The sequence below is a fragment of the Chelonoidis abingdonii genome, chromosome 11, assembly GCF_003597395.2.
Source record: "Chelonoidis abingdonii isolate Lonesome George chromosome 11, CheloAbing_2.0, whole genome shotgun sequence".
Classification (NCBI taxonomy): Eukaryota; Metazoa; Chordata; order Testudines; family Testudinidae; genus Chelonoidis; species Chelonoidis abingdonii.
Window position 1 is genome coordinate 18510881 of NC_133779.1, and position 22834 is coordinate 18533714.

At 60.1% G+C, this 22834-nt stretch overlaps 3 protein-coding genes across 4 annotated transcripts; 2 read left to right on the top strand and 1 right to left on the bottom strand.

Moving 5' to 3' along the window:
- Positions 1-5606, bottom strand: EBP (EBP cholestenol delta-isomerase). The gene is made up of 5 exons (XM_032770167.2): positions 5513-5606; positions 5021-5359; positions 4204-4240; positions 966-1096; positions 1-716 (listed from the first exon to the last, which is right to left on the bottom strand). The coding sequence occupies exons 2-5, from the start codon at positions 5334-5336 to the stop codon at positions 505-507; spliced, it is 696 nt and encodes a 231-aa protein (XP_032626058.1). The 5' UTR covers positions 5337-5359; positions 5513-5606; the 3' UTR covers positions 1-504.
- A 1143-nt stretch (positions 5607-6749) lies between these two features.
- PORCN (porcupine O-acyltransferase) lies at positions 6750-14947 on the top strand. 2 transcript variants are annotated; one of them, XM_075070777.1, is made up of 13 exons: positions 6750-7004; positions 8127-8271; positions 8840-9032; positions 9417-9460; positions 9712-9893; positions 10211-10341; positions 11765-11890; positions 12113-12213; positions 12513-12589; positions 12695-12758; positions 13080-13165; positions 13448-13558; positions 13977-14947. In XM_075070777.1, exons 2-13 carry the CDS (start codon positions 8136-8138, stop codon positions 14076-14078), a joined length of 1353 nt encoding a protein of 450 aa, XP_074926878.1. In that variant the 5' UTR covers positions 6750-7004; positions 8127-8135; the 3' UTR covers positions 14079-14947. The 2 variants fall into 2 exon arrangements, with proteins under 2 accessions (XP_074926878.1, XP_074926877.1); XM_075070776.1 differs by lacking the exons at positions 6750-7004; positions 8127-8271 and having other exon boundaries at positions 8466-9032; positions 13977-14242.
- A 281-nt stretch (positions 14948-15228) lies between these two features.
- LOC116818914 (organic solute transporter subunit alpha-like) lies at positions 15229-20328 on the top strand. The gene is made up of 7 exons (XM_032770196.2): positions 15229-15632; positions 15838-15989; positions 16272-16345; positions 16648-16803; positions 17657-17768; positions 18656-18908; positions 19053-20328. The coding sequence occupies exons 1-7, from the start codon at positions 15566-15568 to the stop codon at positions 19484-19486; spliced, it is 1248 nt and encodes a 415-aa protein (XP_032626087.2). The 5' UTR covers positions 15229-15565; the 3' UTR covers positions 19487-20328.
- The last annotated feature ends 2506 nt before the right edge of the window (positions 20329-22834 follow it).

Here is a 22834-nt window from a genome sequence, read left to right on the forward strand (position 1 = left end):
TACATACATGTGTTTATTAAAACAAGCTGATAGGCCCTGTCCACCGGAGGCACTTGAGGTCCCAGCATCCTCCACCCTGCAGCCAGTCAGGAGGCAAAGGGGGTCATTGTCAGGGGCACACTGAAATGGGGTTGGAGCTTTGGTTATGGGAGCAGGGAGGATTTGGTGGAGGAGGGGGTGCTGGGATAACAAGTCATAGGGAGGCAGACATCTCCCCCACTCTTACTAGCGATCTCCTCCCCCCTCTCACCCGTCCCTCCCCCCCAGGCCGGCAGGTAAAGGCGGCTTGAAGAAACTTGAATGTCGCTCACAGACACTTGGAAAAGAGCCAAGACATCCTGGCTCCCAGCCCCCCAGCTCTAGCCCACTGGACCCCACTCCCCTCCCAGAGCCAGGGAGAGAGTCCTGCGCACGCCAATCCCTGAGCATCATTCATTCTTCAGCCCCCCTGGGGCAGTTTTGTGCCAGATACCCCCATCCCGGGTGGCAGGAGGGAGTGAGGCATCAGTGTCTCTTGGCCTTGACAGAGTCCAGCGCCCTCTGGGCAGCGCTCAGGTGCCCCCAGGCATCAAGCAGGAGGATGGAGGGGATGATGATCCACAGGGCATTCATGAAGACAAAGTAGAACCAGAAGTAGAGTGGGTGCCACATCTCGCTGTGGGCGAAGCCCTCCCGGTACTCAGTGTAGAAGTACAGGACGTCGCCATACAGCTGGCCTGTTGCAGATGGGGAAGAAAACTCGGGTCAGATCAAGGGGAATCCAAGGGTCATGGAAAGATCAGGGGGCATCTGGGGTCCAGGCTAGGTCAAGATGAAGCTGATCTGGGACCTCTGACCATCAGCCCCTGGCCATTCTACAGCCAGGGAGAGAACACAGGAGTCCTGCCTCCCAGCCCCTCCAGTTCTAACCACTAGACCCCCCTCCCCAAGCCAGAGAAGGGACTCAGGCATCTGGCCACCCTTACCCAGTGACACCACCAGCTGCAGGACGTAGCGGTGGGGCTGACGCTGGAGGAAGGCCAGCACGGTCCAGAGGCTCAGCGGGCCCCACGCCCAGGCCGTGATGGTCTCCATGCACACGGTGAAGTTGTCCTCTCTGCAGACAGAGGAGAGAGGCACCAAAGGGTTAACCCAATTTCTAAGCGCCCCCTGTCCCTCCCAGCCAACCATGTGTCTCAGCTCGCATCCCATTGGCCTCAGTTTCCCCAGCCGTACCGCAAGGAGAATGGTCCTGCCTGGGTGTGTTTAGACTGGAAGATCTTTAGGGTCTCAGTGGCGGGAGGGGGTCTGTGTAGCACCAGGCACAATGCGGGGGGGTCCATGCAGCACCCAGCATGACAAGGGCTGTGATCTCCCTCTGGGAGGGGCTGTGCAGGGACAGGGGCCCCGATCTAGCAGCTGGTGGGGTGGGGGGGTTATGTAGTGCCCAACGGGGGCCCTGGTCTCAGAGGTGGGTCCGTGCAGCGCCTGGCACGACAGGGCAGGTTCTTTAGTCTCTGTTGTCCAGGAAGTTGGACGTGCTGATCAAAATGGCCCCTTCTGCCCCCAGAATCTACGAACCCACGAGCAGCGTGGCTGTGAAAAGGCCATCGCATGACGCAGCAAACCTGGCTGATCTTTTGGGACTTGGCAAGCTAAATTCCTAGGATGTCCAGGGGACAAGCAGGTGGGGACAGCAACATCACCCCTGCCCCACAGACTCAGCCTTCAGAACTTCACCCTGAGTTTGGGGAGGGAATTGGGGGGCCAATCTTTAGACTGACACCGCCCCAGCTTGGAGTTGTGGGTGGGGCGATCTCTGGTCGATTTACATGTCGCTTCTTTAGCTGTTTTCCCCGCAGCGCTCCTGTGGTAATCTAGCCGTCCAGTCCCAGACCTGGACTTTAGGGTCCACCAGTCTGGTCCTGTCCCAAATCTGGACTTTTGCGTCCAAAGTTTGGGGGCTTACCTGAAACTCCCCCAAGCTCACTACCAGCTTGGATATTCTCGCTGCCACCAGATCAGGAATTAATCTATGGGGCCTGATCCCCCCTTTCCTCCCTCTGGTGTCCCCAACCCTCCCTTGGTGGGACACCCAGATTCCCAATCCCTTGGATGCTAAAAGCAGGGAAAATAACCCCTTCCCCCTCCTTATCAGGCTTGCCTCGCGGCTAACCTGTGTGACCCAAGAAACCAGCTTTTCTGCTTCCCTCAGGACAATGGAGATGCAAAATACCCACAGCTGGGCTCTGCCACCCCCCTTGCTCCAGGAATGAGGGAAAAACTGTAACCACCAGAGAACAGAGAGAATTCTTCGTCTCTTTCCCCGTAGTCTGCTCTTTCCCTGGACCCAAATAGGAAAATAGCCCACAGCCTGGCTTTTCCCTTTGCCTCCCTAGGAAAAGAACTTTCACAAGGTTTAACAAGAAAACTTTATAGAAAAAAAGAAAGAAAATATAAAACAATCATCTTGCATTAAGAAACTCAATACAGGCTCTTGCTTATAAGAAAATATAAAGAAACAGTCTGATTTAAAAGATAGCCCAATTAAACCAGCACAACAAATTAACATACAGGTAAATACACCCCAAAGACCATCATAGCTGAATTACTTTGCGGTTCCTGGGTACTTACAGATGTTTAGAAGAAGTATTAGGAGAGAATTAGAAGAAGACTTGTTTCCTCATAGCTAAGAAAACAACAAAGACCCCGAGTATACAAATTCCCGCCCCTGACTTTAAACAATCCAGTTCTCTGATTGGTCCTCTGGTCAGGTGTTCGGTTACCCTTTTCAGGTAAAAGAAACTTAACCCTTACTTTACCTATCCATTTATGACAGCTCCTGCCTTACAGCTAAAAGGAGCTTGCTTCCGAAGAGCTGTGTGTTATTAATCTCCGAGGAAAAAACATGTAGCCCTGGAGTACTGTGTCCAGTTTTGGGCCCCACACTACAAAAAGGATGTGGAAAAATTGGAAAGAGTCCAGCGGAGGGCAACAAAAATGATCAGGGAACTGGGATTGTTTAGTCTGCAGAAGAGAAGATTGAGGACGGATTTGATGGCTGCTTTCATCTACCTGAAAGGAGGTTCCAGAGAGGATGGAGCTCGGCTGTTCTCAGTGGTGGCAGATGACAGAACAAGGAGCAATGGGTTCAAGTTGCAGTAGGGGAGGTTTAGGCTGGATATTAGGAAAAGCTTTTTCACTAAGAGGGTGGTGAAGCACTGGGATGGGTTCCCTAGGGAGGTGGTGGAATCTCCTTCCTTAGGAGTTTTTAAGGTCAGGTTTGACAAAGCCCTGGCTGGGATGATTTAGTTCGGAATTGGTCCTGCTTTGAGTAGGGGGTTGGACTAGATGACCTCAAGGCCCCGTTCAATCCCGATATTCTATGGTTAGCTGGCCTGTCATTTGCTGGGAATAACACAATGAAGGCAAGGGGCGATCACGCGGAATTGGTCTGGCTTTGACTAAAGTAAAGAGCCAGGAAAGCGAGGGTCTTGCTCTGCCGACGGCTGCTGTGGACTTCAAGCCATCGGATCAGGTTTGACCTTCCTCTGCTAGATCAAGCGCCCGTTATCAGATGTTTGTTCCCTGCGTAGATACGATCGGGATCCAATCACCCTTCAGCCGTTTCTTTGTTCAGCTCAATAGCTGGAGCTCCGGGAGTCTCTCACACCAAGGCAGCGTTTCTAATCTCTGAATCATTCTCAAGGCACTTCTCTGACGCCTCCCTGACTGAGCAACGTCCTTCTAGAGTTCTGGCCACCAGAACAGGACACAGGATCCCAGCAGCAGTGGCACCCGAGTCAAATCCAGAGGGGAAAATCCTCTCTGTGTTCCACCTGCTGATCCCCATTTACACATCCCAGGATGGCCTTCACTCTTTTGGCCCCAGCGTTGCACCAGGAGCCCCCATTCAGCCAACTGTCCCCCATGACCTCCAAATCTTTGTTCAAGCCAGAGTTCTCCTCCCATCCTGCACACATTGCCTGTGTGTTTTGTTCCTGGAGGGATGTATTTGCATTTAGTCATATTAAACCACATATTGTTTGCTTGCGCCGAGCTAGCAGGCCTGTGTAAAACCTGATGGGTTTTTTGAAGGCTGCAGCTGATCTATTCCAAAATTTCCAGGTGGATTTTGGGCAGATGCCAATGGATTGTGGTGGGTGGGTAGGAATCAGAAAAAGGGAAGGAGGGGAAATGGGACACACAAAGGCTAAAACTCACATGACATATCGGCTGTCTCCTTTGGCGTACTCCTTCCCTGGAGGTGAAAACAAGGAGATTCAGATGAAACAGTTGCTCGTCGGTCAAAAAGAACAAATGGAATTAATCATTTTATGGAACCGGAGAGAGGAACGTGGGGAGGTTTTGAAACAAGGGAGGAAATATTCTAATACCCAGTAGATTTTCACAAAGTTTTTGGGCTGGGAATTTCCATAGTTTCCTCCCCCTGCTCCCAGCTAGGAGCAGTGGAACTTCTGGAGCTGTTTCTACAAGGATCCATAGTTCTTCCCGGCATCCAATTTCATGGGGTCCCGTCCCTTCTCTCGGGAAGGGGATTTCCCCGGAGGGCAGGTAACCTGTCTAGCAGATTTCCTTTCCTCACATTACACTGGCAAACAGCTCCTGTCAGGGCTCCCCTCAGCTGGGCTAGAACCCAGGAGTCCAGACACCCAGCCTCTCCTGCTCTAACCACTAGACCCCACTCCCCTCACAGAGCCAGGGAAAGAACCCAGGAGTCCTGGCTCCAGTGCGTCTGCTCTAACAACTAGACTCCACTCCCCTCTCAGAAGTAGGGAAGGAACCCAAGAGTCCTGGCTCCGAGCCCCCCCCCCCCCAGTCTAATCCACCAGACTCCATCCCCCAGCCAACGAACCCAGGAGTCTCAGCTCCCAGCACCTTTCCTCTACCCACTAGACCCCACAACCCTCCCAGAGCCAGGGAAAGAACCCAGGTGTCCTGGCTCCCAGCCGCCCGCTCTAACCCACCAGACTCCAGCCCCCACCCAAAGAACCCAGGAGTCCTGGTTCCCAGGCCTTACACAGCTGGGAGAGAAAGGACTGGTCCCCTGGTATATCCGTGTAGTAGAGGCTGAACCAGCCCTCAATCACGCCATGGATGAAGCCGCAGAGGGCGAACCAGCAGAGGGCCAGGCGTCGCCCGGGCCTCATGGGCGCCCCCACCCACCCCCGCCAGCCGGCAGCCCGCCAGGTGAGCGCCAGCAGGGCCGCCGAGACGGAGAAGAGGAAAGCCAGGCTGTGCCAGGTGGGGCGGTCATTGGGGACGTAACGCCCGATCTCCAGGTCCCGGGGCCAGTAAGGGTGGGGGGCGGTGAGGGGCTCAGCCTCCAGCCCCATGGCAGGCAAGACAGGGACTCCCGCTGCAAAGGAAAAGAGAGATGGTGTCAGCAAGGGGATCCGGGGACTGTCCCCTCTGGGGGGGGTGCAGATCCACCCCCAGCTGGGCTGGGCGCGGGACCCCCGGGGGTGTACGTCACTGCGTGCAGCCCCCCCCCCGCCCAGCAGCCTCTCACCCGCTCAGCTCCTCCCGTCCCAGACCCGACGCCGCTGCCCTCTGCCCGCAGACTGAAGCCAGCGCCCGCCCGGCCGGCCCCCTCCATCGCTAAGCCCCGCCCCCGCGACCAATGAGCGGGCTCCTTGGCCGCCGCCTCAGCTCCATCCGCCCGCCCGTTGGTCCGCTGGCCTTTTTTTCGCGGCCAATGGGAGGCCAAGTCGCTGGTGGGCGGGGCCGCGAAGGGCCCTCCCGAGCTGCGGATTGGCCCAGGAGCCGGCTGAGGCGATGTGGGCTCAGCAGGGGGCGGGGAGGCTGGGGTAGTCATGGAAACAGGTGTCGTCAGAGCGGGAGATTTAAAGGAAGGAGGGAAGGGGCCGTGTTTGGGAGGGGCCTGAGCCGAGAGGGAGGAGCCTGAGTCCAGGGGGAGGGGACTGAGCCGAGAGGGAAGGGTGGGGCTAATATCTAGGAGGAGGAGATGGTGTCCAGCAGGGGGAGGAGCTCATATCCAAGGGGCGGGGTCTGTGCCCAGGTGAAGGGTCCAGTGTCTAGCGGGGTGGGGCCTGTGCCCAGGGGGTGCTCATCAGGGGAGGAGCCTGTGGCTGGAGGGTGGGGCTTATCTTCAAAGGCAAGGGTGACGCCCCCTCACAGGTGTCCTGGGTCCTTGGGAGGGGCTTATACTCAGTGTGGGGGAGGAGCTTCGCCTCAGGGGTGGGGCCTTAATCCAGTTGGTAGAGGGATTGCCGCTATTCCCCAGCAACCCTGCCCCAGAGATGGCTGCATCTCAGCACCGGACAAGCCAGCCCTGTGCTGTGTTATGCGTAGCTGTTCCCTGGCTGCCCCTCAGAGCCAGGTGAGCCCTCCCCATTCAGCGTTATATGCAGCTGTTCCCCGGCTGTCTCACCCCAGAGGTGGCTGCATCTCAGAGCCAGGTGAGCCCTCCCCATGCGGCGTTATATGCAGCTGTTCCCCAGCTGCCCCAAACCTTGTTTAATGCTAGCTAAGGTCAGATCAGTGCAAAGCACAAGGGGCAGGTCTCCTGGGTTCCCTGCCACCTTTTGCAGGGCGGGCCCTCCTTTCTCTGTGCTTCCCAACTTCAGAAAGGACATAGGGCACTGTCCCGCCGCCCAGGGTTAAGGTGTCAAGTGACTGTGAGGTGCTCAGATACTGTAGCAATGGGGGACAGAGAAGTACCTAAAATATAGACACCCCCCCCAGCTCTAACCTATTAGCCCCCACTCCCCTCCCGGAGCCAGGGAGAGAACCCAGGAGACCTCGCTCCCAGCGCTGGAGATAGAGGGCATCCATTGGCTGTCTTGATCGCCCGCCCCGTCCCATCCCATCCGGCTCCCGATTGGCCGAGCCGAGCCGTCTCCCCTTCCCATAGGAAGCGGCGCCGATCCACCCCGCCCCAAATTTAAAAGAGATTAGCTCCCCCTCCCCCCAGGAGAGCCGGACCGCAGGACGGGCCGCGCGGGGACAGACGGATTTGGAGGCAGAGGCTCGCTGCAAAGGTACCAGGGCCCCGCGCGAGCCACAGCTGGAGGGGAGGGAGACCCCTCCCATTCCCGCCACATCTGGATCCAGCCACCAGTGCAGCTGTTTAGGCGGCCTCCCCATTCCTGCCACATCTGGATCCAGCCACCAGTGCAGCTATTTAGGGGAAACCCCCCCCTCATTCCCACCACATCTGGATGCAAGGACCAGTGTGGCTGCAGAGGGGGAATCCCACCCCTGGCCACATCTGGATGTCAGTGCCGGTCTCCTAGGCTTCTTACTTGGGGGACGAGGGGGGTTATCAAGACATGTTGCTGGGCGGGGCTGGGGCAGGGATGGAGCCTGCCCCCCCCCCCACAGCTTTCCTAGTTCTCAAGTTGGGGTGATGTGCATTCCACTCATTCAATACTACCCCCCTTCCACCCTCACCCTACCACCCCCCTGTGGCCCAGCGGTGCCCCGGACTCCAGGGGTCCCAGGCTGGCTCAGGCCCTGGTTGATCTATGTGAATCCTGGAAAACAGATCAGTGTGCTAGGATTTGGGAATATAGATAGATAGATAAGTGTATGGAGATGGGTACATATGGGGAGGGAGGGATGGAATGACAGATGGATGTTTATGGAGATGGATGGATAGATAAAGGGGTGTATATGGGGACAGATGGATCAGTCGGGGTGTATATGGCGATCCCCCAACCCTCCCTGCAGTGCTCCATTCATCCCTGTCACCTGTGTGGGGGCTTGGATTGATGGGTCGATAGTGGGGTGTATATGGGGATGGGTAGACAGGTACATAGGTAGGGGGTGGTGCAGGGTGGATGGATGGATAGAATCATTGTAATGTCAGGCTGGAAGGGATCTTGGGAAGTCACCAAGTCCAGCCCCCTGTGCTGAGATAGGACCTTTCATGTAAGCATCCACACATCCATCCATTCATTAACCATCCATTCATCAACCATCCATACATCCATCCAAACATTCATCTAACCAGTCATTCATCAACCATCCATACATCCATCCATGAAGCCAGCCAATCAAACATCTCAATATGTCTTGGCTCCTTCCGCTCTATGTCCTCTCCAGCAGCTCCTGTCCACCCTGGTTCTCCTTGACTCCCCTGGCCCTCCCTTCTCTTTCAGGCCCCGGCAATGGCCACTTTCACCCGCCAGGAGTTCTACCAGCAGCTGCTGCAGGGCTGCATGATACCCACTGCCCAGCAGGGGCTGGAGCAGATCTGGCTTCTGCTGCTCATCTGCCTGGCATGCCGGCTGCTCTGGAGGCTGCGTAAGCAGGTGGCAGGGATGGATGGAGCACTGCAGGGAGGGTTGGTTGGAGGGTTGGTGGGTTGGATGGAGAGAAGGAGGGATGCATGGAGGGTTGGTTGGAGGGAGGGATGGATGGACATATGGACGGTGGGTTGAATGGAGGGTTGGTTGGGGGATTCGTTGGATGTATGGAGAGTTGGATGAGTGCATAGATGGACGGTGGGTTGGATGAATGGCAGGTGGGTTGGATGCATGGAGGGCTGGTTGGCGGGATGGATGGTAGGTTGGTGGGTTGGACGCGTGGAGGGCTGGTTGGTGGGAAGAATGGATGGAAGATAGGTTGGTGGGTTGAACTCATGGAGGGCTGGTAGAAGGGATGAATGGATGGACGGTAGGTTGGTGGGTTGAACGCATGGAGGACTGGTTGGTGGGATGGATGGTGGGTTGGACGCATGGAGGGCTGGTTGGTGGGATGGATGGTAGGTTGGTGGGTTGGACGCATGGAGGACTGGTTGGAGGGCTGGATGGATGGACAGTTGGATGGATGGAAGTGTCCCCACCACAACTCCATGTTCCCCCTCCCCCAGCTCTGCCTGGCTATGCCAAGCACCTCAGCACGGTGGTGGGGGGGTTCTACGCCCTCCACCACTTCTTCCAGCTGCAGATGGTCTGGGTGGTGCTGCTCAGCCTGCTGTGCTACCTGGTTCTCTTCCTGTGCCGGCACTCGGCCCACCGTGGGGTCTTCCTTTCCATCACCATCCTCATCTACCTCCTCATGGGGTGAGGCCTGGGGGGGAGTGGGGATGGGCCTGGGAAGGGGCACAGAGGGATTCTGGTCTGCAAAGACCTTCTGGGTGGAGGTTGGGGGCGGGGAATGCATGATCCATGGAGAGGAGAAGGCCAGACCCATGAGGGGGAGGGGTCCCTGAAGCCAGATGAGACCCCACAGTACCCCATAGGGACCCTAGCCGAGTCTAGCGAGTGGGAGGAGAAGTGGGAAGACTTGGGTGGAAGGCAGCCCTGGGGCAGGGAGGTGCAGTGATGTCTGGGGAGGGGAGCCAGCCATTGGCTGGGGGGCTGGAGATCAGCTGATCTCACAGGGAGATCCCCACTCGCTCCATTAGTTCCCGTCTCTGATACAGTCCCCATCTTTCTCTCTGGCAGGGAGATGCACATGGTGGATACCGTGACCTGGCATAAAATGAGAGGTGAGACTCTGGGACTGGGACATGGGGCCTTTCCCCTCTAGGGGGTACCAGCTCCCGTCCACCCCCAGGGCAAGGTGGGCTGGCTGGCAGAGGATGTGGGGTGCCAGGACACCTGGGTTCTATCTCCAGCTCTGGGAGGGGGGAGTCTCGTGGTTAGAGCGGAGGGTGGGGCTGGGAGCCAGGACTCCAGGGTTCTCTCCCCTGTCATCCCAGGGTACCCCACCCCCCGCCTGCCTCTCTCTCCGTGGCAGGGGCCCAGATGATTGTGGCGATGAAGGCTGTGTCCCTGGGCTTCGACCTGGACCGAGGGGAGCTCCCGGCTGTCCCCTCCCCCGTGGAGTTCATGGGCTACATCTACTTTGTGGGCACGGCCATCTTCGGGCCCTGGAGCCGCTTCCGCAGCTACCTCCAGGCAGTGGAGAGCCGGGCCCTGGTGAGAGTCTGGGTGTGGGGTGGGGGAACAGCACCCCTGGTGGGTACACCCGGTACTGCACCTGGCGGCCTTTCCCCTTCAGCGGGCACCGGCTCCCCTGTGCCCCCAGGGTGGGGACTGGCTGGCTTGGGGAATGGGGCAGGGGCCTGTTCCCTCCAGGGGGCACCGGCTCCCATCCAGCTCCAGGGCTGGGGAATGGGGCAGGGGCCTGTCCCCTCTAGGGGGCGCCGGCTCCCCTGTGCCCCGAGGGTGGAGGCTGGCTGGCTTGTGGGGGGGCATGACAGGACACACTTGCTAAGAGACCCTTCGCCCCGCAGAGCCTCCCCTGGCTGCGAAAGGTGTCCCGGAGCCTCCTCCTCTCCAGCATCTGCCTCCTCGTCTCCACCTGCATCGCCCCCTACCTGTTCTCATACTTCATCCCGCTCTACGGCTACCGGCAGCTCAGGAAGTGAGTGTGTGCATCCCCTCCCCCACCCAGGGAACAGGGGTTAGACCCCACGACCTCCTGCTCCCTCCCACTCCGCTGCTGCAGGATCCTCCCAGTGTCCTCGAGGCCCCAGTTGGGAGATAACCCAGGAGTCCTCACTCTCAGCCCCCCTGCTCTAACCCACTAAACCCCCCCACCCTTAACAGAGCCAGGGAGAGAACCCAGGAGTCCTGGCTCCCTGCCCCAGCTGCTCTAGTCCATTAGACGCCCCCCTCCTTCCCCAAGCCGAGAATAGAACTCAGAAGTCCTGGCTCCCAGCCCTCCCCTGCTCTAACCACTAGACATCACTCCTACTTCAGTTTTCCACCAGTACCTTGATCCCCTTGTTGCCCCCTCCAATGCCCAGCATCACCCTCCGACCCCCACGAGAGGCACCTTGCTACCGCTGTGACTGAGAGCAGCCCCCAGGCCAGCGTCGGCCTCTGTCTCTCTCTCTGTTTCTCACTCCTTTTCCCCTTCGCTCTGTGCTCCCGCTCCTCACCTGGGATCCCGCCGGCCTCAGGAGGAAAAGCAAGGCCAGGTAACGGCAGCCCCGGCGTGTGGCAGGTTGGGGGTTCGCTCGCGGGTCGCGCTGCGGCTTGGTGAACGGCTCCTCCGAGCCGCGGCGCATCGGCCCCCTCGCTCCATGACTCTGTTGCCGTCTGGCCTTGCTGTCCTGTTGCTGCAGCGGCTCATTTGCCCCCCTCGGCACTGAGGTCCTGGATCTCTGGCCAGGCTTCATTGCCCGGCTGCCACGGCCCGCAGCTGCGTTCACTCGGAGGTCTGTGGTTCTCAGTGACTCAGCCATGGCTGGCTCCGTGGCCCCGTGGCTTCTCCCGTGGCTCGGTGGCTAGCTCCCTGAGTCACTCGCTGTGTGCCCCCATGGCTGGCTTTGTGGCCCCGTGGCTTGGTGGCTAGGTCCCTGAGTTACTCACTGTGTGCCCCCATGGCTAGCTCGCTCTGTGGTGGGCTCGTTCCGTGGCTTATTGGTTGGCTTGCTCCATGGCTTGGTAGTTGGCTCGCTCTGTGGCCGCCTGGTTTCGTGGCCGGCTTGCTTTGTGGCTGCCTCACTCCATGACTCTGTGGTCAGCTCGCTCGGTGGCCGGCTCGCTCTGTGACTCGGTGGCCGGCTCATTTCGTGGCTGCCTCGCTCCGTGACTCGGTGGCCAACTCACTCTGTGGCTGCCTCGCTCCGTGTCTCGGTGGCTGGCTTGCTCCCTGCATGGCACCGTGGTTCTCCACCTGATAGTTTCTCCTTGAATTTCCCGGGTTCTGCCTCTGCCCACACCACCCATGGGCTTGGCAGTGAGGTGAGTGGGAGACTGGCCGCGGTGAGAGCCGGGCTCTGCCCCTCTCTGGGAGCAGGGTTCCCGTGGGCTGACCCCCATCCCCCTAACCTACGCAGGTGGCTCCGGGCCTACGAAAGCGCCATCTCCTTCCACTTCAGCAGCTACTTTGTGGGATTCCTCTCCGAGGCCACGGCCACGCTGGCTGGGGCGGGATTCACCGAGGAGAAGGACAACCTCAAATGGTGAGTAGCGGGGGAGAGAACCCAGGCATCCGGGCTCCCTTCTTTGCCCCTGCCACCTGCCCACTCTAACCACTAGCCCCCACTCCCTGCCCCCCCAAGCCAAGGAGAGAACCCAGGAGTCCTGGCCCCCAGCTCCCCTGCTCTAACCACTGGACCCCACCCCGCTCCCAGGGCTGGGGAGAGAACCCAGGCATCCTGACTGCTCGCTCTTTCTCTTGGCAGGGACCTGACAGTGTCCCGACCCTTGAATGTTGAGCTGCCCCGATCGATGGTGGAAGTCGTCACCAGCTGGAACCTGCCCATGTCCAGTTGGCTCAACTCCTGTAAGGTCCACTAGGGGGCGCTGGGGTGAGCAGGGCAGGAGCTGGCTGTGGGGGGAGCTCCCAGCTATTCCATCCCTGATCTCTCCCAGCAGGGGGTGCTGTGGGGCACAGGGGGGGGGGCGGGGCAGGAATCTCCTGGCTATTCCATCCCTGATCTCTCCCAGCAGGGGGCTCTGTGGGGTACGGGGGCGGGAATCTCCTGGCTATTCCATCCCTGATCTCTCCCAGCAGGGGGCGCTGTGGGGAGCAGGGCAGTTTGGTAGATTCACACCCCTCCTCCCCCTGGTGTTTCCTTGCAGATGTCTTTAAGAACAGCCTGCAACTGGGGACTTTCTCCGCTGTCATTGTCACGTACGCCGCCAGCGCCCTCCTACATGTAAGTTTTGAGGGGGTTGGGGAGAGGGGAGCAAATGGGGGAGCAGCCCCCCCTCCCGTCTGGCCACTGGCTGATGTCTACCCCTCTCCTCATCCCCAACCCCAGGGACTCAGCTTCCACCTGGCTGCTGTGCTGCTTTCTCTCGGATTCATCACCTACGTGGAGCATGGTAAGTTTCCCCAGGGCCTGGATGGGCCCTTGAAGAGCTGGCGGCTCTGTCGCACATGCCCTGTAGTGCTCCCTGCCTGAGGGAGATTCTCCATCTGCCTTTGGAGGGGTTGTGTGACGGTATGATCTGTGCAGGGGCAGGAGGGTAAATACACATACCCACACAGAGCAGGGCTCATCCCCTCCTCTAGGGGGTAGCAGGGACACAGACACTGTGCAGCGATGTGTGTCCTATGCCCTGTACTGTCACACACACCCCAGGGGGATTCTCCTCAATCTCCAGGGCCATTGTCCTGCTCTCATGTCTTTCTTTTCTCCCAAGTCCTCCGGAAGCGCCTCTCTGTCATCTTTGATGCCTGTCTCCTCTCCAAGCGCTGCCCGCCCGGCTGTCCCCACCGCCATAACACGGTGAGCCCTCACCTGGGTTCAGTCCCCAGCTCTGGGAGCAGAGTGGGGTCTAGTGGGTTAAAGCAGGGGGGGCTGGGAGCCAGGACGCCTGGGTTCTCTCCCCGGTGCTGGGAGGGCAGTGGGGTCTAGTGGTTAGAGCAGGGGGGCTGGGAGCCAGGACTCCTGTGTTCTGTCCTTAGGCAGGAGGTGAGTGCAGGTGACAAGGGTCTCCCTGGGGCTGGCAGGGGATTGGAAGGGAAGGACATGGGTGGGAGTCTCTGAACTGGGATCTTTCTCCTGCAGAATCTCTGGGTTCGGCTGCTGAACCTGCTTTTCGGCGCTCTGGCTGTCTTCCACCTCGCCTACTTGGGCTCACTCTTCGACATGGACGCTGACGACACCGTAGAGGAGCAGGTAAGGTGGTGAAGTCCAACTGTACATCAGTCATCAGCAGAAACAGGCAGCGCTACCCTCCTGATCTCTGACTGTACCTCAGACATCCCAGGACACAGGCCCCTGTACCCAGCTGGGATCCAACTGTATCTTGGTCACCCCCAAGAACAGGCAGCCCAGCCTCCTGCTTTGTGATTGTATGTCACTCACCCCAGGGAACAGGCATCCCTATTGTCCAGATTTTTGACTGTACCTCAGTCCTTGCCTTGATGGTATCTCCCTGTATCTTGTCACCACAGGGACAGCTGTTTCTACCCTCCTCTAACTCTCAGCTGTACCTGAGTCACAGTCAGCCCAACCCGCTGGGCTCCCGACTGTCCACCAGCACCCCAGGACACAGGCGTTCTTTCCCCCAACTGTAGCATCTCTTTCGCTGCAGGGTTACAGCATGTCCTACACCATCTATAAGTGGTCGGAGCTGAGCTGGGCCAGCCACTGGGTTACCTTCGGCTGTTGGGTCTTCTATCGCCTCATTGGCTGAGCTGGACTGGGACACAGAGACACTGGGATGTGGGGAGTGTCCTGGTGTGATCTGACTGTACCTCTCCCAGGCCCTACTGAGACCATCGGACACATCCTCAAGAGCTGGTGGGCTTCAGTTGGGGTATCTGGCATCAGGCCATGGGCAGGAGGAGATGGGCATCAGGGACTCAGTGGGGGGGGGGGCTAGTGGCCTCATGGGGAATCACAGTCTCTGTCCCCTGCTCACTGGCCAGCCATTAACCTCTCCCTGTCTTGAAGTGAACTGGACGGCCAAGAACTGTATGATGGATCCGGATCCCACTTCTGCCACCATTTTATAGGTGCAGTGAGAGGGAACAGACACCATAGAGAGTGACTTCTATCTGTGCATCTCCCCCACTGAAACAACATGACCTGGTCCTCTCTAGGAACTGGAGGACCAAAATTTCTATGGTCAGTTTGGCTCCCACGCCTACCACCATGTTGTAGGAGCAGAGTGAGAGAACAAACACCGTGGAGAATGACCACACACACTCCATTCACCGTGCCCTGGTCCTCTCTAGGAACTGGAGGATCGAGATCTCTGTGGTTGATTCTGATCCCACTCTGTTGTCGCAGCAGAGAGAAAATGGACACTGCCACCCAAGGAAGGACACACCCAGGCCCCTGCCCAGCACTCCCCGTGCAGCGTCCCCTCTAGGACCTGCACGACCAAGAACTCTGTGAGTTTATAGGGCCCAAGTTACAGCTGCTACCCCATTCCCACCCCCAAAGCTGCCAGGGGTGGGGGACAGGAAAGTACTGTACTTAGCTTAGAAAAAGGGATTTTTTTAAACAGAAAACTCCCGTGTATCGTATTTGTTACCTGTAAAATAAATAATAAAAACACTGTATACGCAGAACCATACTGCCTCCTGCTGGCTGGATTGCTTAATGAGCCATTCATGCTTTAATAATAATGCGTCGTTAATCGATGGTGGGGCTTCTCATTTCAAACTCAAGCCTTTTGCACCCATTCATGCTTCATTATTAATGACTTAATGCAAATTATTAATATCACCAGGATCAGGTTCCCTGTTGCAATGAGGGCTGCCTGGCCCCCCCATATCTCCCCACCAGACTGAGATTGGGGGTCTCCATTGTGCCAGGTGCCAGAGAGACACCCCCCACGGAGAGCAGAGTCCCATCATGCCAGGTGCTAGAGTAACCCGCTCGACCTTGCTCCCCTCCCAGGGCTGGGGATAGAACCCAGGAGTCGTGAGCTCTTCATCCAGTGGTAGAGAGTTCCACAGGCCTCAGCCACCGAACCGTTCACCGCTGCCTAGCAAGTGGAGGAAGCCGGACTTGGACCCCATTACCTGGCGCTCGCACCTGGGCTGGGTCAATGATTAATTAATATGATGACTTAACAAGGAAGGTTCCTTCCTTGGGGGGGGCAGAGGAAGCTGGAAACAGAGAATCAAGGACGCCAGGCAGTGTCTGAAGAGCGGGGAGGGGAGGGCAGAAATGGCACGACCCCAAAACTGCACCCACCACAGCGGCCAGTTCCCCCTGTCCTCAGAGATCTTCCAAGGTGGGACCCAGGCATCCGGGTGCCCCGAGGACCAGAGTGGAGGGCGGGGGAGCATGCAGCCAGGGGGGAGGGAATCAGGCCCGAATGGAGGAGAACTCCCTGGGGGAGGGGTCAGCCCAGGGAGGGCACTTTGGGGGAGCAGGAGCACTGTGGGGCTCAGGCTCACCCCACCCCACTCTCTCTGCCTTCACCCCCCACCCCCCAGTGTTCCAAGCCCAGCTATGGATCTTCCTCATTCCCACGGCCCTGGGCCTGGTGCAGCTGGGCCTGTTCCTGGAGCAGACGGGCTTCTTTCTACGCCGCCTGGGCACCTCCCGCAGAACCACCCTCTCCCTCTGGATCCTGGGGGTCTACCCGGTAAGGCAGGAGAGAACCCAGGAGTCTGGGCTTCCAGCCCCTCCCCCCTCTCATCACTAGACCCTCCTCCCCTCCCAGAGCCTGGGAGAGAACCCAGGAGTCCGGACTCCCAGCCCCGCCCTGCTCCAACCCATTAGACCCCACTCCCTTTTCAGACCTGGAGTTAGAACCCAGGAGTCCTGGCCCACTGGTCTAACCACTAGACCCCACTCCCTCCCCAGAGCTAGGGATGGAACCCAGGAGTCCGGGCTCCCCTGACACTGTTCTCTGCTCCATCCTCAGGTGTTCAGCATCATGTCCCTCATTGGCATGTACATCCCCCGATCCTCCTTCGTCTGCAACTTTGTTGTGAACATGTGAGTGTCCGGGAAGCAGGAGGTGGGACTTAAGTTAAAGAGGTGGGGCATAGTGAGGCAGTGTTATGTGCGGCTGTTCCCCAGCTGTTCCGCCCCAGAGATGGATGCATCTCAGCACCAGGCGAGCCATCCCTGTGCAGCACTGTATGTGGCTGTTCCCTGGCTGCCCCGCCCCAGAGGTGGCTGCATCTCAGCACCAGGCGATCCGTCTCTCTGCAGTGTCACTTGCAGTTGTTCCCCCAGCTGTCCCACCCCAGCATCAGCAGCATCTCAATGCCACCTTGCCCGCCCCGTCTCTGCAGCTACCACTCCATCACCCTGTGGAAATTCCTGGACTTGGTGACCGATTTCTTCGGGGATTCGGCCCGCATGGTCCAGCGCCTGCAGGGTCAGCACGTGGCCCCAAACCCCTTCCCCTGCTGCTGCTGCTGCTGTCTCCCCAACATTTCCACCAGCTGGTAAGTGCCCGGCCCTGCTTGCCCTGCACCCCTCAGCTAGATGCCAAGTCAGTGCCCCAGGCAGCGGCGCGAGCGGACACCAGGCTTCCGGCAGGTCCTTAGACCTTGGCAAGCCAAGCACTCCGCTGTGCCCAGGTCTCCAGCCACAGCCATGGTGGATTCCCGTGCCTGGCTGGCCTCGGCACCCCCCAGACGTGGGTCGGGTTCATCTGTTGTTCCAAGGCACATGGGTTTGACGTGCCAGCCCCCAACCCGGAGCCACAATGGCCCCTTTAGGTTAGAATCGATGACTCCAGCGTGGGTCATCAGTAGATCTCCAAGCACCTTACACAGGTTGAAACAACCGCTCCACCCAGATTCCTCGGCTCTCCCCGTCCCTGAGATCCCCCGTTCAGCCCGTTTCCCATGATCTCTTCCAAGCCTTCCCAACTGCCTGCCTGACCCAACACCACTGGCGTACGGGACACCCACGCCACCGCCTCCCCCCTTGGAGAGATCAGCCCCTTTGCACCCAAGCAGGAGCCAGACGAAGCAAGAAGGGAAACTGAGGCACGACTAGGGTCCACCCACATTCCTACCTTCTCCATTCGGGGCTGCGGCAAGGCTGGGACCTCTCTCCCCGAGATAGGCAAGGCAGCCCAAGGAGGAGATGGATCATCTCAATCTCTCCCATTGAAGCTGTTCCCTCATTGGAGCAGGGGGTCTGGTCGCTGGGTCTCCCACCCCCCAGTGCCGTAACCACTAGGCTGCACCATCATTCTCGTTCTGGGGCCCTGTGGCTGAGTGGAGCTGTCGTCTAGGGAGTCCCCTTAGGCTGGTCACCCCCATGTCTCACCTGCTCTTCATTCGCAAGGTCCAACCTACGCTGGATGACCCTGGCCGTGTACCAGCTGTCCCTCATCAGGACCATCCTCTTCTTCGTCACACTCATCCTCTGGACCGACAGGAAGTACGACTACGGTGATGTGAGTTGCTCTGGGCCCATGTCATCCCCTCCCCCTCCACAGCATGGGGTGGGCAGACTGCTTGGGGTAGAGGGGGTAACTCGTCCACCAAGGTCAGGGAATGGCGACACCAGCTTAGCATTGGGGTTGGGTGTTAAGATGGCGTGTAGGTTGGGGTGGGTCAACTGTTACCCAGGGGTGTAGCATCAGGTGTTACCCTGGGCATTGGGCTGGGTTGAGGCCGCGTATTACCCTTGGGCATTGGGTTGGATGTTACCCTAGGGCATTGGGCTGAGGTTGTTCCACTTGGGCATTGGGTTGGGCCGGGCATTATCCTTGGGCATGGGATTGGGTTGAGGTGGGGCATTACCCTTGGGCATTGTGCTGAGGCTGGGCACTACCCTTGGGCATCAGGTTGAGCTGGCATTACCCATCAGAGTTGGGTTAAGCGTTACCCCGAGTGTTGGGCAGAGATTGGGCATCACCCTCAAGGTTGGGCTGAACATTACCTGCAGAATTGGGATGGGTGGAACGTTATCCTTGGGCATTGGGTGAGGGTTGGACTTTACCGGTGGGTGTTGGCCAAGGTTGGGCATTACTCTTGGCCATGAGGTTGTGTTGAGCTTGGGTGTTCTGCCGAGGCATGAGGTTGGGCTGAGGCTTACCCCAGGGAGCTGGGCACTACTCGGGGGCACGGAGTAGGGTTGAGCATTATCCTTGGGCATGGGGTGGGGTTGGATTGAGATTTCGGTGTTACTTGGGGCGTAGGGTTGAGCTGAAGATGAGCGTTACCCTTGGGTGTGGGAGTGAGCTGGTTGGGCGTTCCCCTTGGCCGTGGGGCTGGGCGTTACCCTACAGACCTGACAGACCACTCAGCCCCATCTTCTGACCCACGGCCTCTCCCGCAGGTGAGCTACACCAACCCCAACTCTTACATCAACGCCATCATCGGGATCTCTACCCTGCTGTCCTTCTACGGCTACCTGCTCTTCTACAAGGCCACCAAGCCGGCCCTGGCCGGCTACAACCTGCGTTCCAAGTTCGTCTGCATCATCCTGGTCCTTGTGGTGTGCGGCCTGCAAAGCGGCATCCTGGAGACCATGGGGGCTCTGGGGGCCATTCCCTGCCAGCCTCCGCTCTCGGCCCATACCCGCTCCCAGAGTGAGTCCACCCGCAGCAATCCCAGGGGCGGCGCTAGGGGGCGCCGTGCTGGGGGGCATGGTGGGGGCAAAGGGTGCTCTCCCCTGGCAGCCAGTGCCAGGCACTAGGAGGCGCCGTTCTAACCTCACAGTTCTCCCTTCCCAGTTATCTATTACTACTCCCTGGTGGTGGAGATGTTTCTCATCAGCCTCTTCGCCCGTTACTGTTTCCGACGGGAGGAGCTCACCCCGGAGAGCCCCACCGGCACCAAGAACCAGGCCTCCCAGACGCAGGTGCCCCCTAGAGGCGCTGGGGAGGACAGCGCCTCCCTGACAGGCCTCAACCCCTGCTGCTCCCCCGATGAGAGTCTCTTCCGAATCGAGCACACGCCGCTGGATCGCTTCCATTTCAGCTCCGGCTTCGCCCGACCCAGCGGGGGGCTGGGCCAGGGCTGGCCAGCTGGAACTCCCCCGGGGGCCCTTGAGATGGGAGAGCTGAGTCCCAGAGTCCCAGTGAATGGGTCTCCCCCCAGGAAAACCAACGCCCATCCCAACGGAGTCCAGAACCAGCCTGGCACCCCTGATGTCACCGTGGTATAAGCAGGACCCCAACCCACATGGGGCAGGCATAGGTAGAAGACAGATGGTGTTAATCTGTGGAACTCCCTGCTACAGGAGACTGCAGGAGGTGACGCTTCCCAAGAGGATGGGGCGGGGACTGGTTGACCCCCAGAAAGAATGGGGATGAGGCAGGAGCTGGAGATCAAATGCTAAGTGCTGTTGTATAATTGGGGTGATCTAGGGACCCCCTGTTCTTACGAATGGTGGGGGATATGAAACTGCTGTGTCACGGGAGGCCTCTCTGTCTACCCAGCACGGCTGCTAAGTCTTTAAGCAGATACCTCCCAGAGGACGCACCGGAAGAGCCACTCAGCAAGGCAGAGTGGGAGAGGGGAACCTGTGTTATTTCGGGGGGTGTCTGCATTTCTCATTAATATCGTGTCTGACCCTGTTTCCCTGGCTGCATCTAGGGCAGGCAAAGGAGGCTCAGAGTACACAGACCAGCAGCTCTTTGGAGTGGGGCCCATCGCTCTGTTCTGGGCTTGGACAGGGCCGTGGGGGAGCGGGCCAGAGCTAGGGCCGCACCAACAACCCCCAAAATAAAGCAACACAGGCTGAGACAGTCTCTCCAGGGCCGGGTACAAAGGGGCTAGGGGAAGAACAGAGGGGAGAAGCTGCCACCGTTAACCAGTGGAACTCCCTGCTCCACGCTATCCCTGACAGGAAGATTGCCAAGGTGATGCATCTCCGTGAGTCTTTATTAAAACAGAGGCCAGGGGGGAGGGGGACACGGCAGAGCCCCCTGCAAAGACCGGCCACAAAGGGTTACATTAAAATGCTCTTTACAGAGATGGGGAGCCGGGTCATCCCCGACACACACACACACGAGCAAGAGCCGGCCCTGCTGCCGGGACGCGCGCCCCTTGCCCGCCCACGTGCCCGCCCACGGTCCCTCCAGCCCTGCCTGCCAGGGAGAGCGCCCCTGCCCCGCCCCACAGTCCCTGCCACGGTGCCCTCCAAGCCCTGCCTGCCAGGGAGAGCGCCCTGCCTCCCCCCCACGGTGCCCTGCTCCCAGGCCCCTGCCCAGTGCCCCAGCCCTGCCTGCCAGGGGAGACGCGCCCCTGCTGAGCTGTGCCCTGCCCAGGTGCCTTCCAGTCCTGCCGGCCAGGGGAGAGCGCCCCCCGCAGCCCACGTGCCCGCCCACGGTGCCCTCCAGCCCTGCTGCCAGGGGAGAGCGCCCCCTGCCCGCCTGCCACAGCTGCCCTGCCCGACGGCCCCCCAACCTGCCTGCCAGGGGAGAACTCCCCTGCCCTGCCAAGTGCCTTGCAGCCTGCCTGCCAGGGGAGAGCCCCCTGCCCGCCCACGGTGCCTTGCCCACAGTGCCCCCGAGGTGCCCCTCAGCCGTGCCTGCAGGGAGAGCGCCCCCTCCCCCCCACGTTCCCTGCTCAGTGCCCTACCCACGGTGCCCCAGCCCTGCCTGCCAGGGGAGAGCGCCCCGCCCCGCCCCACAGTGACCTGCCCACGGTGCCCTCCAGCCCTGCCTCCAGGGAAGAGCGCCCCTGCCCCGCCCTACGGTGCCCTGCCCACGGTGCCTCCAGCCCTGCTGCCAGGGAGAGCGCCCCCTGCTGAGTCGTGCCTGCCTGCCCAAGGTGCTCCATACTGCCTGCCAGGAGAGCGCCCCTGCCAGCCACGGTGCCTGCCCACGTGCCTCCAGCCTGCCTGCAGGGGAAGCGCCCCTGCCCTGCCCACATGCCCTGCCCACGTGCCCCCCACAACCCTGCATGCCGGGGAGGGGGAGAGCGCCCCCTGCCCTGCCCACATGTGCCCTGCCCACGTGCCCCCACTCCTGCCTGCCAGGGGAGAGCGCCCCCTGCCCCCCACGGTGCCGTCTGACGCCCACAGTGCCCTGGTCCCAGACGGTGCCTCTCAGCCCGCCTGCCAGGGAGAGCAGCCCCCTCCCCACACCGCCACGTAACCTGCTCAAAGTGCCGCTACCCCACGGTCCCCCAGCCCTCCTGCAGGGAAGAGCGCCCCTGCCACCGCCCCACAGTAGCCTGCTCCACGGTCTCTGCCCACGTGCTGCAGCCCTGGCCGCCCAGGGACCAGCGCCCCTGCCACCGCCCACGGTGCCTCTGCCCTACGTGCCCTGCCGACGTGCCCTCACAGGCCCTGCTGCAAGGGAGGCGCCCTCCCCGCCCCCACGGTACCCTGCTCCATGCCGCCCATTGGTACCCCCGCTGCCCTGCTGCTCAGGGGAGAGCGCCCCTGCCCCGCCCACTGGTGCCTCTGCCCCCGGTGCCTCTCCAGCCGCTTGCGAGGCGGTAGAAGCACCCCCTGCTGAGCCGCTCCTGCCAAATAGTGCCCCAGCCGCCGCCAGGGACAGCCCCCTGCTAGCCTGACCCTGCCCATGGTGCCCCCAGCCTCCCCTGCCAGGGGGGCACTTCCTGCGGACCTGCCAGCACACTGCCCGCCCCAAGCCTGTGCCCCACGGGATGGTCCTCCAGACCCCCACTCTGCGCACCGTCGGTACCGTACAATTAGGTCCAGCAGGGGGTTGGACATATGGGCCGTAGCCCGGATGCGGCAGTACCCCCGGCAGAACAGAAGGCCTCTGAGGCCAGGAGAGATTGTGGTTAGCGGGGGTGCGGTGAGTCGGGCACCCTGGAGACACCTTTCCTGGCCACAAACCCCGTGCACACACTGCCCAACCGATGTTGGTTCCCAGCCCCACGCCAGGTCGGCGGTGGCAAAGGTCGTCGATGTTAAACACCCGCCCATGAGAGGGAATCACCCCAGAGAGCGCCCGAGCACTGGGCGCTTTGCCCCGGTGCAGATCCCCTTGGCAGGGCAGGGGGCCCCTGGCACGGCTGGCGAGGGGGGGGCCAACAGGAGAGAATAGAAACAAGATTTGGGCAATCTCAGGCCTCAAGGGCGAATAGGACCCACTGTAGCCGGTGAGGCACAGAATATGGTAACTGTTTTGCTCGGCCCCTAGCGCCGGCCCCGGCGCCAGCCTGCCAGGGGAGGCGCCCCCTGCTGAGCCCCCGCCCCACTGCCCAGAGCACAGCACCCCCAGCCCCAGCACTGCCTGCCAGGCGACAGCGGCTCCCGCTGAGCCCCACCCCACTGCCGGAGCACAGCACCCCCAACCCCAGTCGCTGTCTGCCAGGGAGAGCCCCCTGCTGAGCCCCCACCCTGCTGCCTGCAGCAGCACACCCCCAGTGCCCAGCCTGCCTGCAGGGAGGCACCCCCTGCTGATCACCAATGGTGGGGCTCCAGGCAAAGTGCGTCTGTCTCTAATGTTGGCATGGAGCAAGCAAGCCCAGGAGCGAGTGGTGGGTGTGGCAACTGAGCCCAGCACTGGAGCGCTTGCCAGCTCTGAGGAGG